Source organism: Hemiscyllium ocellatum, chromosome 28 (genome assembly GCF_020745735.1).
Source record: "Hemiscyllium ocellatum isolate sHemOce1 chromosome 28, sHemOce1.pat.X.cur, whole genome shotgun sequence".
Classification (NCBI taxonomy): Eukaryota; Metazoa; Chordata; class Chondrichthyes; order Orectolobiformes; family Hemiscylliidae; genus Hemiscyllium; species Hemiscyllium ocellatum.
In genome coordinates this window covers 36,030,103-36,049,729 of record NC_083428.1, presented here as the reverse complement: position 1 = coordinate 36,049,729, position 19,627 = coordinate 36,030,103, and the positions used below count along the sequence as shown (strand labels likewise).

General features: G+C 43.0%; 1 protein-coding gene across 2 annotated transcripts in view; it reads left to right on the top strand.

Annotated features, from left to right (window-relative positions):
* The window catches only part of LOC132829113 (SH2 domain-containing adapter protein F-like), a 303,308-nt gene that overhangs the window by 207,593 nt on the left and 76,088 nt on the right, over positions 1–19,627 (top strand). For both annotated transcript variants that reach the window (XM_060846432.1, XM_060846431.1), the window contains exon 5: positions 14,139–14,316. In XM_060846432.1, coding sequence (XP_060702415.1) covers positions 14,139–14,316 — 178 coding nt within the window. The remainder of the gene's footprint in view (positions 1–14,138; positions 14,317–19,627) is intronic.

Below are 19,627 nucleotides of genomic sequence, written 5' to 3'. Positions count from 1 at the left end.
TCTTGTTTATCATTAAGATGCATAGAATGGGCACTTGGCTAATTTTTTTAAAATCAACACTGAATAGAGAGATACGCCGTCTTCATTTGACCATTCTCAGCTTTTTTCTGTCCTTTTTCTCCTACCTTTTCTCCCTCTTTGTTTCGCCAACCTGTCCATGATCATCATTGCAGTAGAGATTAAGGAAATTAAAGAGCTCCCTTGGCCCCCTCCTGTGGGACAGCTAGACGATGACTCAGTGAGCGATGAAGGTGATTGCTTGCTTTGCTTTTCCCATCATCCCCCCCTAATTCTGCACAAGCTTGCTTGCATGGAATTGCCTCACACCCCATCATCCCTTGCCCAGTCCCCATACCTGTACCTTTCCACAATGAATTGCCTGTTCCCAGGTTTTTATATATGCATATACCTATATTTGTGTATTATATATATGTGTATTGCAATATATATGAATCACTTATACTTCAGTATTTAACTCAAAACAATGCTTCAGAAAGCATGGGTCGACTCTGTCCTGAGGTGAAATAAAGAGAGAATTCCATCTGCTTTCTATTGACTTAATCTTTTGAACTGTGACACATCAAAGTGACTGACACAAGAATAAAACTGGCTTCTTCTATCAATCAAAGTCAACATCATATGTGTCTTTTGGTAAACTTTATTTCTTTAGGTATAACATTAAGTTAGCAGATTCACACAACTGTTGTGAAATTTTATTGTCTTCCCATTTTAATTGTAATTGGCAAGTTTTCCAGCATTCTATAACTTTCATCCATTTTTCCTGCCTGTTGTAGCTGAGGACCAGAATCTAGATATTCAAAACTGAAGTCAGCCACTATTGTGTGTAACTGGCTGCTCAGCAATATCAGAGACGTGCCTCGAGGGAATCTAACCTTCTGGGGCTTTCTGCCTCTTGTGCTGAAGATATATTTTTCACTTCCTTAATTGGATGCAACTCAGAGGGCAGCCTCTCAAGCCGATGTCCGTTCATGCTCTCCAGCGCTGTCTGCTAACAAGCGATCACTGCTACCCGTGGAGGAGCTGACAGCATAACCTGGCCAAAATTCAAGGAGCTCGACTGATGGCCTGTTTCACTTCACAACAGCTACGATGTAGCACTGAGGACTTGAACACACAGGCACTTAGTGAATGAACAAAGCATTTGTCTGTGATTTTGTTGCCTCGTTGTACATGTTTTAGTGCTCAAGTTGTTTGATTCTTGAATAGTTAACTAAAATCAATTTAATTTTTCTGAAGAATTGAAGGCAGAGCAATAGGTTATTTAGCAAGGCCTTTGATAAGATTCTGTGTGGTAGACTGATTAGTAAAATTAGATCACACGGGATCCAGAGAGAGCTAGCCAATAGGAGACAAAATTGGCTTAACGGTAGGAGACAGAGGATGATGGTGGAAGTGGTTGTTCAGACTGGAGGCCTGTAACCAGTGGTGCACCGCAAGGATCAGTACTGAGTCCACTGATGTTTTGGGCGGCACGGTGGCACAGTGGTTAGCACTGCTGCCTCACAGTGCCTGAGACCCGGGTTCAATTCCCAACTCAGGCGACTGACTGTGTGGAGTTTGCACATTCTCCCCGTGTCTGCGTGGGTTTCCTCCGTGTGCTCCGGTTTTCTCCCACAGTCCAAAGATGTGCGGGTCAGGTGAATTGGCCATGCTAAATTGCCCGTAGTGTTAGGGGTAAATGTAGGGGTATGGGTGGGTTTCGCTTCGGCAGGTCGGTGTGGACTTGTTGAGCCGAAGGGCCTGTTTCCACACTGTAAGTCTAATCTAATCTAATCTAATCTAATCATTTATATAAACGAGTTGGATGAGAATAGAGGAGACATAGTAAGTTTGTAGATGGCACCAAAATTGGTGATATTATGGACAGTGAAGAAGGTTATCTAAGAGTACAATAGGATATTGATCAAATGAGCCTGTATGCTGAGGAATGGTAGACACAGTCTAATTCAGATAACTGCAAGGTATTGCATTTTGGTAAGACAAACCAGGGCAGGACTTACACAGTTAATGGTAGGGCCCTGGGGAGTATTGTCCAATAAGAGATCTAGGGGTGCAGGTATATAGTTAATTGGAAGTCGTGTCACAGGGTAGATAGGGTGGTGAAGAAGGTGTTTTGCACACTTGCCCTCATCACCTGAAGCACTGTGATGAGTTGGGTATATGAGTTGGGACATCATTATCGACATTGGGCACGGCACATTGCATGCAATTCTGGTCGCCCTGCTTCTGGAGACATGTTATTAAACTGGGAAGGGTGTAAAACAGGTTTACAAGAATGTTACTGAGACTGAAAGGTTTTGATATACAAGGAGAGGCTGAATAAACTGGGACATTTTTTTCCTCATGGAGAGTAGGAGGCTGAGGGGTGACCTTATAAAGGTTTATAAAATCATGAGGAACATAGACAGGGTAAATAAACAAGGTCTTTTCCCCAGGGCTGCGTGGGGAGGGGGGTCCAAAATGAGAGGGCATAGATTTAAGGTGAGAGGGAAGTGGAACCTGAGGACAATGTTATCACACAGAGGGTGGTGCACATATAGAATGTGCTGCCTGAGGAAGTGATAGAGGCGACTACAATTACAACATTTAAAAGAGGTTTGGACTGGTACATGAACAGGAAAGGTTTAGAAGGATATGGGCCAAACTCAGGCAAATGGGATTGGTTCAGTTTAGAAAATTTGGTTGGCGTGGACAAGTTGGGAGAAAGTGAGGACTGCAGATGCAGGAGAGTCAGAGTCAGACACTGTGGTGCTGAAAAAGCACAGCAGGTCAGGCAGCATCCGAGGAGCAGGAGAATTGCTGTTTCGGGCATAAGCCCTTCATCAGGAATCACAGACAAATGCTTTGTTCATTCAATAAGTGCCTGTGTGTTCATGTCCTCAGTGCTACATCACAGCTGTCATGAAGAGAAATAGGCCATCAGTCTAACCCCTTGAATTTTCTGAAGATAACGCTGTCAACCTGACCTACTGTGCTTTTCCAGTGCCATACTTTTTGAAATGGACAAGTTGGGCCAAGGGCCTATTTCCATGCTGTATGCCTCATATGACTCTAAATTAATCCAAAAAGTCATTGAAGAATGTATTAAAAAAAGCTATATCTATATTTGGAAATCATTTTCAGTCATGTAGTGAAGGGTTGTGATTGCCTGTAGTAGTAATGTATCTGCAGTAGCCAGTAGTGGTAAATTAGCCTGTAAGTTGTTTCTATGGCTGTCTGCAGAGTCATATGCTCAACTTAACCTTGATTAGTTTCTGTAGATCAATCTAGTGTCTTGGATCATTTTCCTATGGCAGGTGGAGGGGTGGCTTTGTTAGAACAGAAGGTCTGTAGACCATAACACCATAAGAAATAGGAACAGGAGTTGGCCGTTCGGCCTCTTGAGCATGCTGCACAATTCAATAAGATCATGGCTGATCCAATTTTCTTCACATCCATTTTCCTGCCCTCTCCTCATGACCCTTGATACCCTGACTGACCAAGAATCTACCTATGTCAGCTTAAATATATAAACAAGAACTCTGTGCCCCCCCCCCCCCACAGTTCTCTTTGGTAAAGCATTCCATAGCCTCCCAATTTTCTGAGACAAGAAATTTCTGCTTACCTCAGTCTGACATTGGTGCCCCTATATTCTGAAACTATACCCCCTGGTTCTAAACTCTCCCATGAGGGGAAGCATCTTCAGTATTTACCCTTTCAAACCCCTTAAGAATTCTCTGTGTTACAATGCAATCACCGCGGATTCTTCTAAACTCCAAAGCATAGAGTCCCAACCTGTTTAGGCTTTGTTCACGAGCCAGTTCCTCCATACAGAGGTCATCCTATTGTACCTTCTCTGCACTACATCCAATGAAATGAATCTTGCATTAAATATGGGGACCAAAACAGTTCCCATTAGTTATTTTTTATTTATTTGTGGGATGTAGGAATCGCTAGCTAGCCAGCATTTGTTGTCCCATTTCTGGTTGCCCTCTGATGGTGGTGGTGAGCTGCCTTCTTGAACTGCTGCTGTTGTACATTATGGATCCAATCAGGGACCAGACTCTTTGGATCGTGTAAAGAGGCGTGTGTATTAACTGATCTCAGAGTGAAAGATTTCCGAGGAAACAGTGATCATATCATCGTAAAATGGAACATTCAGACTGAGAGTAAGAAGCTCGGCTTGGAATCACCTGTGCTAAGGTTATCTAAAGGTAATTACATCAAGATGAGAGCAGAGATGACTAGTGTGGATTAGGAAGGATGGGGTGGGGAACAGGTATCAGCAAAGATGGTTGAGAAACAATACTTCTTAAAAAATAGTTCATGACACACAGTAAAGATATATTCCAGTGAGGAAGAAGAATTCTGGAAAGGGGATAACCCAACATGGTTGATCAAGGACATAAAGCAAAGAACAGTACAGCACAGGAACAGGTCCTTTGGTCCTCCAAACCTGTGCCAACACAGGAATAGGCCTTTCAGTCTAAAACTGCCCTCACTTACAGGATCCTTATCCCTCTATTTCCTTGCTAGACATGTATTTGTCCAGGTGTGTCTTGAATGCTGCTATTGTATCTGCTTCCACCACCTCCTCTGGCAGCACTTTCCAGGCACTCACTACCGTTTGTGTGAAAAATTTGCCTTGCACATCTCTTTTAAACTTCTCTCTCTATCGCTCTCTCTTCTGCACCTCTGCTCCCTCCTCCTCAGACACACCTTGGACCTGTGTTCCCAAGTAATTGAGCCCTTCACCCTGGGAAAAAGCCACATATTTCCCATTGTGAGGGAGGAAATAAACATAATAAGTAACACTAGAGAACATTTACTAAGGAAGCTCATGGTGCTAAAGGCTAATAAGCCTTTTGAACCTGATTAGGGTTGCATCATAGAATTTTAAAGCAAGCTGCTACCGGGATAGTTGGTACACCGGTAGTAACACACTTCCACCGCACCCACACCCACCCCCGCTCCTTTAGATTCTGGACATATCCCTGGGGATTGTAAAACTGCCAAAAAGGAGGAATAAAACAGCAGGTAACTATAGGCCAGTTAACTTACTACCTGTCATTGGGAAAATATTATAATCTGTGATAAAGGGCATAATGGTAGATTATTTAGAAAACATAATATAGTTTTCATAATATAAAACATAATATAAGCAGAGTCCACATGGAGTCATTAAGGGGAAATCATGCCTAACAAATGTGTTAGAATTTTTTGAGCTGGCAACAAGTAGGATAGATTAATGAAAAAGCAGGAGACGTAATATAGTTGGATTTCTAAAAGGCATTCAGTAAGGTACTCTGTATAAGGCGACTTAATATGATAAAAGCATGTGATGTTGGAGGGAGTACATTCATATAGAAGGAGAACTGGGTAACTATTGGAAGAAGAGAGTTGGAATAAGGGGTGCCATTCAGGATGGCAATCTGCAACTATTGGAGTGCCACAGCTATCTGCATTGGGCATACAATTAATCACAATATGTATTAATAACCTGGTGGATGGAAGGGAATTTACAATCACCAAGTATGTGGATGACACAAGAATTGTTGAGAAGGCAAATTAATAGAGAAGGTTTTCTTTAATTGTTCATGGACTCTTGAGTGTCACTGGCTAGACCAGCATTCACTGACCACCCCTACTTGCATGAACTGTGGTAAAGAGCCAGTCGCACTGCTGCAGGTCTGGCATCACATATAGGCCAGATCAGGCAAAGATTGCAGATTTATTTCCCGAAAGGACATTAATGAACCAAATTTTACTGTAATCATGTGATTACATAGCTATCATTGCACCAGAGGCTTTCTCTGAGATTTTTGTTGAATTGAAGTTTCACAATGGTGGAATACGAATCAGTATCCCATGAACGTTAAACTGGGGTTTCAACTTTCCAACATTGATCTTCGTTTCAAAGGGAATGGTATATAAAAATAAGGAGGCGTTACTAAATCTATATACAGTGCTACTTAGACCATTTCCTCGAACAGTTTTGGTCCAGAACTGAAGAAAGATAGTTTGTGAAGCAGTCCAGATAATATTTACTAGATTGTTTACAATATGGGTTGATTTTCTTATGAGAAGTTGAGTAACTTGAGCCTGAACTCATTATATTGTAAAAGAATGAAAGGAGACCTTACTGAAACATATAAAATTCTTCGGGTACTTGACAGAGTAGATGAGGCGAGGTTGTTTCCCCTTGTGGGTGAGTCTAACAAGTGAGAACATAATCTTGGAATAAGAGGTCACCCATTTAAAATGGAGATGAATCTTTGGAATTCTTTGCTGCAGAGCACCATTGAGGCTGGGTCATTAAATATATTTATGGCTGAAATAGACAGATTTTTAATCAGCAAGGGAATCAACCTTAATGGGGATAAGGTAGAAAGTGGATCTGAGAATTGATCAATCTTGATCTCATTGAATGGCAGAGCAAATTCAGTGGGCTGAATGCCCTACTTCATCTATTATAATTTGTGACCTTATGATCAAATTTGAAGTTTCTGAGGGAAGCGTGATCTGTTCAAAATAAATTGGGCTCCAAGTGGAAATGACGCCAGCTAGTATGACAGCATGGTGGCTTAGTGGTTCACATTGGAATTGGATGGGATGCTGTTTGGAGGATCACTGCAGATTTAATGGGCTGAATGGCCTGTTTCCACACTGTAGGAGTTGTTTTGATTATGGTCATGATCTTAAACTTCACAGATCATGCCTGCTTTGAGTTTTTCAGAATTTCCTGATAATGTTTCAGGCTTGTCAGTGTGAGCGAGATGAATGCAAGGAAAGAGAAAATTTTCCCATCCTATGTTCTCAATATCAATTAATCTTGGTGACTCAACTTGTTAAGTAGATACCAGAAAGGTTCCTCAGTTCAAACCAAGTTTGATACTCCAAGTCAGTGTGGTGGGGAAATAAAACACTATATTTGTGTTGTATCTATGAAGGTTGTCACCATTCCCCTTTCTGTGACAGGGATTAAGGGACCTATTTATTTTGGTGGTAAAGCATCAACCAGTAGGGAACCTTTCCAAGAAAAGGATGTTGTCTTAACATGATGTAATTCTGGGCACCACACCTGAGGAAGGATATATTAACCTTGGAGGGCATACAACCTGGGTTTGCAAGCATTATACCTGGATTTCAGAAGTTAAATTATGAGGAAAGGTCATACAATTAGGAACAACAGTAGAAATTACTGGAAATTCTCAGCAGGTCTGGCAGCATCTGTGGAGAGAAATCAGAGCAAATGTTTCGGGTCCAGTGACATTTCCCTTCCTCAGAACTGGACCCAAGACTCTAACTCTGATTTCTCTCTCCAGATCCTGCCAGACCCAATTTCTGCTTTTGTTTCAGATTTTCAGCATCCATAGTTCTTTTGGTTTTTATACAAATTAGGCCCACTTTCTCTAAAATTTAGAAGGTTGTGGGGTAATCTACCAAAGTCTTCAAGAAGTGGTGCGTGTATGGAAGGAATTGCTAGAGGAAGTGTTAGAGGCTGGTACAATTACAGCATTTAAAAGGCATTTGGATGGAATATGAATAGGTCGAGTTTAGAGGGAAATTGGCCAAATGCTGGCAAATGGGACCTGATTAATTTAGGACATTTGGTCAGCATGGATGATTTAGTCTGAAGAATTTATTTCCATGTTGTACAGCTCTATGACTCTATATGAATAAGACAAGACAGCGTAAATAAAGATAAATTATTTCCACTGATTGGGACTTCTAGAAGTAGGGAGTATAGCATAGAAAATGGGGCCAACCTATTCAGGAGAAATGTTAGGAAGGGCTTCTACACCCAAAAGGTGGTAAATGTTTGGAACTCTTTTCCACAGTGGCAGTGAATGCTAGATCATTTGCTAATTCTAAACCTGAGAGAGTTACATTTTTTGTTAAGTGAAGGGATATGGGCTAAAGGCACATTTGTGGAATTAGACCACAAATCAGCCTTGGTCTCACTGAATGATGATGCTTAAGGGGCTAAATGGCTTACTCCTGTTCCTATATTCCTAAAACATTTGGATAAAAATTATGTAAGCTCGATGGACATTGTTACCAAGCCTACCAGGGTACCTGTGGATATAGGTCTTCTCTCCATGAGACCCTAAGATGTTTTGCTTTATCCCGACTCAAGCCTGTATGATGTCAGGTAGAGCTTAATGCATTCTCCAACATTAACCCATTTAAGGTCATTGTCCTATACGGTAACTTAGGAAATACTAAGCAAGTCTCCCAATCTAGAGGACCAGCTGGAGATAAGCCGATGTTGCCAGGTTTGGAGGATTTGAGCTATAGGGAGAGGCTGATCAGGCTGCGGCTGTTTTCACTGGAACATTGGAGATTGAGGGGTGACCTTATAGAGTTTACAAAATTATGAGGGGCATGGATAGGGGAAATAGGCAAAGTCTTTTCCCTGTGTTTGGGGAGTCCAGGACTAGAGGGCATAGGTTTAGGGTGAGAGGGGAAAGATATAAAAGAGACCTAAGGGCCAACTTTTTCACACAGAGGATGGTACAGGTATGTAATGAGCTGCCAGAGGAAGTGGTGGAGGCTGGTACAATTGCAATGTTTAAAAGGCATTTGGATGGGTATATGAATAGGAAAGGTTTGAAGGGATATGGGACTGGTGCTGGCAGGTGGGACTAGATTGGGTTGGGTTATCTGGTTGGCATGGACGGGTTGGACCAAAGGGTCTGCTTCCATGCTATACATCTCTATGACTCTGTGTGGGCATGATCAGGCTTAGCTTCAGAATGCTCCTCAAGCTCAAGTAAGCCGTCAATACTTTCACACCTGACAGTTAAAAACACTGCAAAGGAACAAGTACATACAGATTGAGGTAAGAAAGGAAGCAACAATTTTAATATTTTTGACATCTTTAATAGAGGAAACCGACTCAGAGGAGAACATTAATCTAAATAAAGCAATCTCAAGCTGTCAAGAGAAATTACTTGTCATTGTCTCAGCAGGGGCTCTGAGATCAGGTACAGCATAGATGTATTAACATTCATCTGTACTATCTGTTGAACCACTGTCACTACTCATCCACACATCAAAGAAGTTAATCTGACTTCCATAAATGGTTAATTTATATCTCTTAGTTCAATGCAAACTCTTTGCAAACTAATTTCTGTGGAAAAGACCAAAGGAATATTAACCTTTTTTTCCTCATCAGCCTGCTCAGAGGTGCTGTCACATGCCTCTGGAGTGGGTGGGACCTGAACATGGCTCAGAGGTAGGGCAATACCACTGCACCACAAGAGCACACTGTAAGATTGAACTTATATCTTTGTAATACCTAAGCTGGTCTGAAGGCCTGCCTGGCACTGAATGAAATGAAGGAAAATACTTTCTAAACTTCATGTTATTACATACTTCTGGAACAATCAGTATTAAATCTGAGTCTGGTAGGTCAGACGCAGGGATATTGTCACTGTGCTCCAAGGGCCTTTTTTCACCACTCTTCAAATGATTGTTGTTGGATGTCAATCATCTCAATCCTAGGACATCACTGTGAATTTCACAGTGAGTATGTTTCTAAGCAACCTGTTCAGAAATGTTATTGTACAATTCTGGAGCAGGTGGGACTTGAACATAGACCTTCTGGTGCAGGGATAGGGACATTATCACTGTGCCATATGAGGATCTATCAACCAACCCTTAAAGCTTTTTTTATTTAACCTATTTTCCTAATCAGAAATGTTATTACACACCTCTGGAGTAGATGGATCTTGAACCCTCACAAGAGGGCCCGTCAACTGGCCCTTAAACTCCTTTCTAATCGACCTGTACAGAGATGTTATTACACACCTCTGGGACAGGTGTGTACCTCGGTCTCCTGGCTCAAAGTTAGGGACACTACCACTGCACCGCAATAGTCCTATATTTACTATTCAATCTGTCAAAAATGTAATGATATACATAGAGTTGGCAGGACTTGAAACCATGCCTCTTGGGTGAGAGATAGGGATACTACCACTGCACTACAAGAGCTGACTAGCCGTTAAAAACTGTGTCCTAATTAGCATTTAATGTTCCCCATTATCACTTGAGCTTGTCCTTGCTGAGATCACCTTTTACAATAACATCACCACATAGAGTACAATGCAATCAGTTACTGGGTAAAACTCCCTCAGCTGTGCCCCATCTAACACTCCCCTATCCTCTCCAAATGGTCATAAGCTTTGCAAACCTGTCAAGCACTTGACTCAGTTTTTATGGAGCTTGAGGCAAGTGTCAAAAATCTTTGGATGTAACAGCAATAGGTTACAGTTGTCTAGAACCGTTAATATGGCAAAATAGCTTGAAGCACTTCATGATAAGCTGGGAATTGTAGCTTAGGAAATAAAGTAAGAAGTACAGACACAGGATAGGTTGTGAAGAGATGTTTAAAGATTGGAACAAGTAGACTGGTGTCAGGTGAGAATGGGTTGGAATCACTTTGAGTAATGGCCTGCTTTGATGTTTACATTCACTCCTTTCTTGGACAAAGTCTTGGCTGAGGATCTGTAAATAGATGCCGCGTGATTCTTTTGCTGTTTTATTCTCCCATTTCACTCCAGTGCAGCAGGCTGGGGGTTGTCTGACTGTCTTTGACCTGCCCCAACAAAGAAGTAATGGCTAGTCAGGAACAGCTGCCTGTCACTGTGCACTCGTGCTGGTGTGTAAGTGTATCCAACTCAGCTTGAAACACAGGAGGTCGCTGACACTACCTGCTATTTGCATCGCCCACTTTTAATGAGCTCTAGTCAGCTGCTAAAGGTAAACACATTTGTTCCAAATTCCTTTTGAAGAGAATCTTCAATAACGTCCCCTCAGCTGGCACCTGATGTTCATAGCCTTCTCAGAAACCCCAGGAAAGGTTTAACAGCAATTAAAATAACCAGAGCTAGCCAGACCTCGCTATCGAAAGCTGTGAAATTAATGCAACATTGAATACACCACCTTTATGCATAAAAACCTTCATTCAAAAACATAAAAGCTAGCAACGCTTAGCCGAGCAGGGGCCATCCATGGAAAGTATGCACAGTCTTAGCGTAAGTGTTGATAATTGTGAAATCTCAATGAGAATAATAAAGCCCAGTGCTCTTCCAATAGATTGCTTATTTTTCTTCTTCATGTGGTTTAAAATGAGCCTGAGGTCAGATACTGTCCATATTTTAACCGACTGGCTGTTCCATCTGGCTTCAGCTGTGGTCTCCTGACAGAGCTGGAATTCAGTGTCATTCCCTCTCCTTTTCCAGCTCTCCATCCAGAATGTTGGTTAGGGTTTGCATCATCACAGCTTCCTTATCACAAGCAAAAAGTGCTTTACAATAGGTCACTTTACAATAGGTTGCTTCACCTCCCCCTGTGAAGAGGAATCCAGCCTCCCTCCTTAGCCTGACGGAAACCAAGGAATGCACGATGTAGAGACTCTGAAACCTATATTGGGATGATAAGGCCATACATAGAGAGAGTTCAGAGAAGACGTAGCAGAGGATTAAGGAATTTATCTTAGAACATAGAACATAGAAGGATACAGCGTAGTACAGGCCCTTCGGCCCTCGATGTTGCGCCGACCGAGTCCTACCTAACCTATACTAGCCCAATAACTTCCAAATGCCTATCCAATGCCCGCTTAAATGAACATAAAGAAGGAGAGTTCACCACTGATACGGGCAGGGCATTCCATGAACTCACAACCCGCTGTGTGAAGAATCTACCTCTAACATCTGTCCTATACCTACCACCCCTTAATTTAAAGCTATGTCCCCTAGTAACACCTGACTCCATTAGCGGTAAAAGGTTCTTAGTATCTACCCTATCTAAACCCCTAATCATCTTATACACTTCTATCAGATCTCCCCTAAACCTTCTCTTCTCCAATGAGAACAGCCCCAAGTGCCTCAGCCTTTCCTCATAAGATTTTCCTACCATTCCAGGCAACATCCTGGTAAACCTCCTCTGCACTCGTTCTAAAGCTTCCACATCCTTCCTATAGTATGGCGACCAAAACTGCACACAATACTCCAGATGAGGCCTCACCAGAGTCTTATACAACTGCAACATGACCTCAGGACTCCGGAACTCAATTCCTCTGCCAATAAAGCCCAGTACACCATATGCCTTCCTCACAGCACTATTTACCTGGGTGGCAACTTTCAGAGATCTGTGTACATAGACACCAAGATCCCTCTGCTCATCCACACTACCAAGTAGCCTACCATTAGCCCAGTAATCCAACATCTTGTTATTCCTACCAAAGTGAACGACTTCGCACTTAGCTACATTGAATTCCATTTGCCACATTTCCGCCCAGCTCTGCAACTTATCTCTATCCCGCTGTAACCTACCACTTCCTTCCTCACTATCCACAACTCCACCGACTTTTGTGTCATCCGCAAACTTGCTTACCCAGCTTTCAAGTCCTTCCTCTAGATCATTTATAAAGATAACAAAAAGCAATGGTCCCAAAACAGATCCTTGTGGTACACCGCTAGTAACTGCGCTCCAAGATGAACATAATCCATCAACTACTACCCTCTGTCTCCTTCCAGCCAGCCAAATCCTAATCCAAACCTCTAATGTATCCTCAATGCCATACCTCCGAAGTTTTAGCATTAGCCTACCATGGGGAACCTTATCGAACGCCTTACTAAAATCCATATACACAACATCTACTGCTTTACCCTCATCCACTTCCATAGTCACCTTCTCAAAGAACTCAATAAGGTTTGTGAGGCACGACCTGCCCTTCACAAAACCATGCTGGCGATCCCTGATCACGTTATTCCTACCCAGATGTTCATAAATCTTATCCCTTACCATTCTCTCTAAGACTTTGCCCACCACTGAAGTCAGACTCACTGGCCTATAGTTACTAGGGCTATCCCTACTCCCTTTCTTGAACAATGGGACCACATTCGCTATCCTCCAGTCCTCTGGTACTATTCCCGTTGACAATGACGACATAAAAATCCAGGCCAATGGCTCTGCTATCTCCTCCCTAGCTTCCCATAGGATCCTGGGGTAAATGCCATCAGGCCCAGGAGACTTATCTATATTCATCCTTTCCAATATTCCCAAAACCTCTTCCCTGCATATTTCCAGGGCATCCATTCTAATTATTTGTGATTCCATATTCACATCAGCAACAGTGTCCTGTTCCTGAGTGAATACTGATGAAAAGTACTGATTTAATGTCTCTCCAATCTCCTCCGCCTCCACACACAACTTCCCACTACTATCCTTGACTGGACCGATACCTACCCTAGTCATCCTTTTATTCTTGACATACCTATAGAAAGCCTTTGGGTTTTCCCTAATCCTACCAGCTAAAGACTTTTCATGTCCCCTTCTCGCTTTTCTTAGCTCCCTCTTTAGCTCCTTCCTGGCTACCTTATAACTCTCAATCGCCCCTACTGAACCTTCACGCCTCATCTTTACATATGCCGCCTTCTTCCCTTTCACAAGGGACTCCAATTCCTTACTAAACCACGGCTGCCTCACAAGGCCCTTTACACCATGCCTGACTGGTACATACCTATCGAGGACACGCAGTAGCTGCTCCTTGAACAATCCCCACATCTCATTAGTGTTCTTCTCCTGAAGCCTGTTTTTCCAATCCACACAACCTAAGTCATGCCTCACTGCATCATAATTTCCCTGCCCCCAGCTATAGCTCTTGCCCTGCTGCGCACGATTATCCCTCTCCATCACTAAAGTAAAAGTCACCGAGTTGTGGTCACTGTCCCCGAAGTGCTCACCTACCTCCAAGTCTAACACCTGGCCTGGTTCATTACCTAGAACCAAATCCAATATAGCCTCCCCTCTTGTTGGCCTGTCGACATAAATGTGGAGAGGAGTGGGAATGTGCCTATCTTGGAGCAGAGAAGAAAAAAAAATCAACATTAATATCCAAAAAAAGGGTTTTGATATGAGTAGCAGCAATGTATTATTCTTGCCTGCAAGAGTGGTGCAAAATGGTTTGTTATCAAAGATAATTGGAAATTTTATGGAAAAGACAAATTTGAAGGGAAAGAAAAGGGGTGTAGGACTAATTTGCGAAGTTTTTTGAATAATCAGTGCTGGCAGGTTGCATCAAATGTCCTCATTTTCTACTATACGTTTCTCTGTGTGTTTTTTTACAGTCCAGTTTGATAGCTGTGATTGGGACCGCTCATCTCCTTCTGCCAAGGACCGACTGAGACAACAGAAACAGCTCAGCCCGTTGGCCGCAGGCTCAAAATACAGCAAGCCACAGACTCCAGAACACAGCTCAACAATGCCTGAGAGGGTGGACCCTACCCTCCCATTAGAGAAACAAGTGTGAGTGTAAAGGAATTAATTTTTAATTTTATCATTTGTGGGATGTGGGGGTCACTGGCTGGGCCAGCATTTATTGCCTGTCCTTAGTTGCCCTTGGGAAGATGGTGGTGAGTTGGCCTTTTGAACCGCTGCTGATTACCGGCTGTGGGTTAAAGCACAATGTCACGAGGAGGGAATTCCAGGATTTCGATCCAGCAACAATGAAGGAATGGCCTATTTGGTACTGGCCTATCGGGATGGTCCAACAAGAGAGATCATAAAGATGAGAATCCAATCAGAGGTACCATCTTTACCTTCAAAAGTCATTGAGATGATTAACACAGATATGTTTAAAGAGAAGTTAGCAAATGAATACTTTTAGCTGTATATATACAGTGGCTACAAAAGCATGTCAATGGCTAGCTATCCTGCAACAAGTAACTCATCTCTTGACTCCCCAAAGCTTATCCACCATCTACAGGGCACAAGTCCCAAGCATGATGGGATACTCCCCATTTGTCTGGATTAGTGCAGCTCCAACAACATTCAAGAAGATCGGCATCATCCAAGACATAGCAGCCCACTTTTTTGGCACAACATCCACAAACAGTCACTCCCTCGATTACCAATGCATTGTAGCAGCAGTGTGTACCATCTACAAGATGCACTCCTAAGATAGCACCTTCCAAACCCACAATTACTCATTTGGCAGGACAGGCCAGCAGATGCAGGGGTGGTGTTTCTGTGTAGGTTCCCCTCCAAGCCACTCACCATTCTTACTTGGAAATAAGTAGCAGTTCGTTCAATGCCATGAGATTAAAATTCTGGAATTCCATCCCTAACAGCATTGTGGGTCTACCTTCAGCACATGGAATCATAGAATGACAGCACAGTGACTCAGTGGTTGGCACTGCTGCCTCACATTGCCAGGGATTTGGATTCAATACCACCCTTGAGCCACTGTCCAATGTGAAAGTTTGCACATTCTTCCCGTGTCTGCATGGGTTTCCTCCAGGTGCTCCGGTTTCCTCCCACATTCGAAAGATGTGCAGGTTAGGTAGATTGACCAGAGAACACACCAGATGGCCTCCTTCTTTAGAGACTGTAACTTCCCTTCTCACATGGTTAAAGATGCCCTCCAACACATTTCGTCCACATCCCGCACCTCCACCCTCAGACCCCACCCCTCCAACCGTAACAAGGCCAGAACGCCCCTGGTGCTCACCTTCCACCCTACCAACTTCGCATAAACCAAATCATCCGCCGACATTTCCGCCACCTCCAAAAAGACCCCACCACCAGGGATATATTTCCCTCCCCACCCCTTTCCGCCTTCCGCAAAGACCGTTCCCTCCGTGACTACCTGGTCATTCCATGCCCCCCTACAACCCACGCTCCCAATCTGGCACCTTCCCCTGCCACCGCAGGAATTGCAAAACCTGCACCCACACCTCCTCCCTCACCTCCTTCCAAGGCCTTAAAGGAGCCTTCCACATCCATCAAAGTTTTACCTGCACATCCACCAATATTATTTATTGTATCTGTTGCTCCCGATGCGGTCTCCACTACATTGGGGAGACTGGACACCTCCTAGCAGAGCGCTTTAGGGAACATCTTCGGGACACCCGCACCATTCAACCACACCGCCCTGTGGCCCAACATTTCAACTCCCCCTCCCACTCTGCCGAGGACATAGAGGCCCTGGGCCTCCTTCACCGCCGCTCCCTCACCACCAGACGCCTGGAGGAAGAACGCCTCATCTTCCGCCTCGGAACACTTCAACCCCAGGGCATTAATGTGGGCTTCAACAATTTCCTCATTTTCCTTTCCCCCACCTCACCTTAGTTCCAAACTTCCAGCTCAGCACTATCCCCATGACTTGTCCGGACTTGTCCTACCTGCCTGTCTTCTTTTCCACCTATCCACTCCACCCTCCTCCCTGAACTATCACCTTCATCCTCTTCCCAACTCACCTATTGTACTCTATGCTACTTTCTCCCCACTCCCATCCTCCTCTAGCTTATCTCTCCGCCCTTCAGGCTCTCTGCCCTTATTCCTGATGAAGGGCTTTTGCCCGAAATGTTGATTTTACTGCTCCTCGGATGATGCCTGAACTGCTGTGCTCTTCCAGCACCACTAATCCAGAATCTGGTTTCCAGCATCTGCAGTCAAGGTTTTTACCATGCTAAGTTGCACATAGTGTTCAAGGATGTGCAGGCTAGGTGCGTTAGCCATGGAAAATGTAGGATACAGAGATGGGCTATGGGGGTGGCTTTGGGTGGGATGCTCTTCAAAGGGCCGGTATGGACTCAATGGGCCAAATGACCTGATAGCACACTGTATGGACTGCAGCAGTTCAAAAAGATAACTTGTCACCACCTTCTTGAGGGCTATAAATGTTGGCCTCATGAATGAAGGCAGATCTCCTGAATAAGTAAGAAAAACAAAGGGCATGAAGAATGATCCAAGTTGAGGGTAATACTGGACAGGTCTGATCCCAAAGTGCATTCTGGGTTGGATAGTCTTTAAGTTTTATTTTGCAATTTATTTACTGTTTGTGTACAATCACTGACGATGTTTGCAAGAGGCTACCAATGTGCATTTAACAGAATAACATCAGTTTATTACACACAAAAGAAAAAGTAAACTAGTTATTTGCACCAAACAAGAACTATTTGAAACATTCTAATACAAATATCTGAACTATGATTCAACTCTTTACACTCAGCAAAATCTTACAGGTACTCAATTCAGTGAGGGAAATTCTGTTTCCAGTTTTTAAGTTTCTTTTTCAGTGACATTGCTGTCATTGGTTTCTTTTTGGAAAGTAGTTACTACTCTTCCAGAGACCCTTCAACAAACTGCTAATGCACCTCACTAACTATCTTTTCAATACCCTTCTGTTCCTGGATCTTTTATTCTACTGACATTAATCTTCCAACCCCTGGAATATGTGAGCTATGTGAGATGGTTAGCGAAGAACTTCTCAATGGTGACAGCAAAAATCACATTTTTCCAACTAAGTGTGGAACAGTGAGACAAGGTTCTTGCTATTGAGTGATGAGAAACCTGTTTGCATGTGGGAGATGATTATTACATTAGCTCGCCCCATTGATTTGCAGTTTCCCATTCTTCCAACCGCGGGATGGAAACTAGATGGCTATATTTCCTGATACAAAAGGCAGAGTGATACCATGCCAACTCCTACTCTCTTTCTGCTCTTCTGGGCACCCATCAGTCAATAACATGTCAGAGCCTCCTTCAGGAGATGTAACTGTCCCCAACACATCATCATCCACCAGGACTTCCAGTTTCCCACCATTAAAGCAGTCTGCCAGTTTCCCTCTGGCAAGACTGGGAAACTGAAAGGAACCATGCAGAGCAACTGCAGACTGATGACACTTGACTGGGTGTTCGGCTAGTCTTTAAAGGTGGTGCCAATGCCAGGAATCTCTGGAAGCCCCAGCAGTGAGTGGCAGAATACGACAAGCAGCGTACCATAGGGGAATGTTGCATAAGCAATGAGGTGAGAAAAAAACTCGCTAGGGCTCGCCGAGAGAAACCTTGCATTAAATCCATCTACCAGGCCTGCTGTCAAGGGATGGCCACCAGCATCGTTAAAGATCCATCCCACCCTGGCAATGTTTTTCTGCAGCCTCTTTCATTGGGGAGAAGGTACAGAAGCCTGAATACATGCACCAGTCGGTTTCGAAACAGTTTCTACCTTACTGTTTTTAGAATACTGAAGGGACTCACAAACTCTTAGCATTCGCCTGTACCTGTGTTTTTGCTTTTGCCACTGTTTGCCTATTATTTACTTATCTATACTACATGTATTGCTCGCAAGACAGAGCTTTTCACTGTGCCTCGATACACATGACAGTAAATAAAGTCAATTCAATTCAATTCAAATTCCCCAAAATTGACACTGAGCTGACTTCTGGTAGAATTCAGTCTGATGCCACTCAAGACCTTTTTTCTGGGCCCTGAACCTTTTGGAGATTGTTGAACAGCACTATCGCTTTAACAGGCCTTGCTTTTCCAAATGTCAATAGATGTGAAGCTGGAAAAGCACAGCAGGTCAGACAGCATCCGTCGAGCAGGAAAGTCAAAGTTTCAGGCCAAGACCCTTTGTCAGGACTCCAAATGCCCTGTTTATGTCTCTGAAAAAAAACCCTGCACATTCTTGACCCTCCAGACAAATCTATATTTCTAAAATAATTTGTTTCTGTCTCTGACTCCCTGCCCTGTGTCATAAGAGACCCATTGCTAATGCTTTTATTCTCTCTTGGTTCTAAAGCACTAAATCATTCACCTCAGGTTTTAAAAGTCTACTTTAAATGCATGAAACCAATTTTTCAGACAATCCAATCTCCCTCAGAACTCAAAAATGAAGCCAAATCTAAGTCTCTCTTTCATAAAACACAGTATCAAAGTACAAATTAAACTTTAAACATAGCTTTGTTCATTTTAGAGTTCAAGTTTACAAATAATCAATATCATGAATAAAATCTGAAAGAACTACAGGTGCTGTAAATCAGAAACAAAAACAGAAATTGCTGGAAAAGCTTAGCACATCTGTCAGCAACTGTGGAGAGAAATCAGAGTTCAGATTTCAGGTCCTGTGACCCCAAACCTTAACTCTGATTTCTCTCCAGACCTGCTCCTTAAATATTATAAACTTGCTTCACAACAGAACAAAATATGCCTTAGGGTTAGATATGATAAATTAATTATAGGCTTGTCTGGAGCATAAATATTAAACATGCTTGGTGGGACTAAGTGGTGTATTTCTGTGTTGTATATTCAATGAGAGAACGGGGCTGCTTCTATTTCAAGAACCAAGCTCCTTTCACTTTAAGAAAAAGCCGGTGCCTTTTAATGTGAATGTGATTCTCGCAACAATGAAAATGTCACAGCAAATCCTTTCTGCATTGTATTTTAATCTTCTTTCCCCTGAGATCAGACAATAATCGCTTTTAGTATGAGTGATCACATCAAACTATTTATTTGAGCTGTTGTAAGAGTATGCAAGCACAGAACCTTGCTGCAAGCAGACATCTCACAGAATCAAAATTGTTACAGTGCAGCAGGAGGCTGTTCAGCCCATCATGTCTGCACTGGCTCTCTGAGCATTTTGATTCAGTGCCAATCTCTTGCTTTTTGCCTGTAACCATCTGCATTGTTTCTGTCTAAATAATCATCCAATGCATTCTTGCATGCCTTAAACAACCTTGCCTCCTCCAATTCCTTGTCCGAACTACTCACTATGTAAAAAAAGGATTTATCTGACCTTACATTTACTTCTGTTGCAAAACACTTTAAAGTTGTA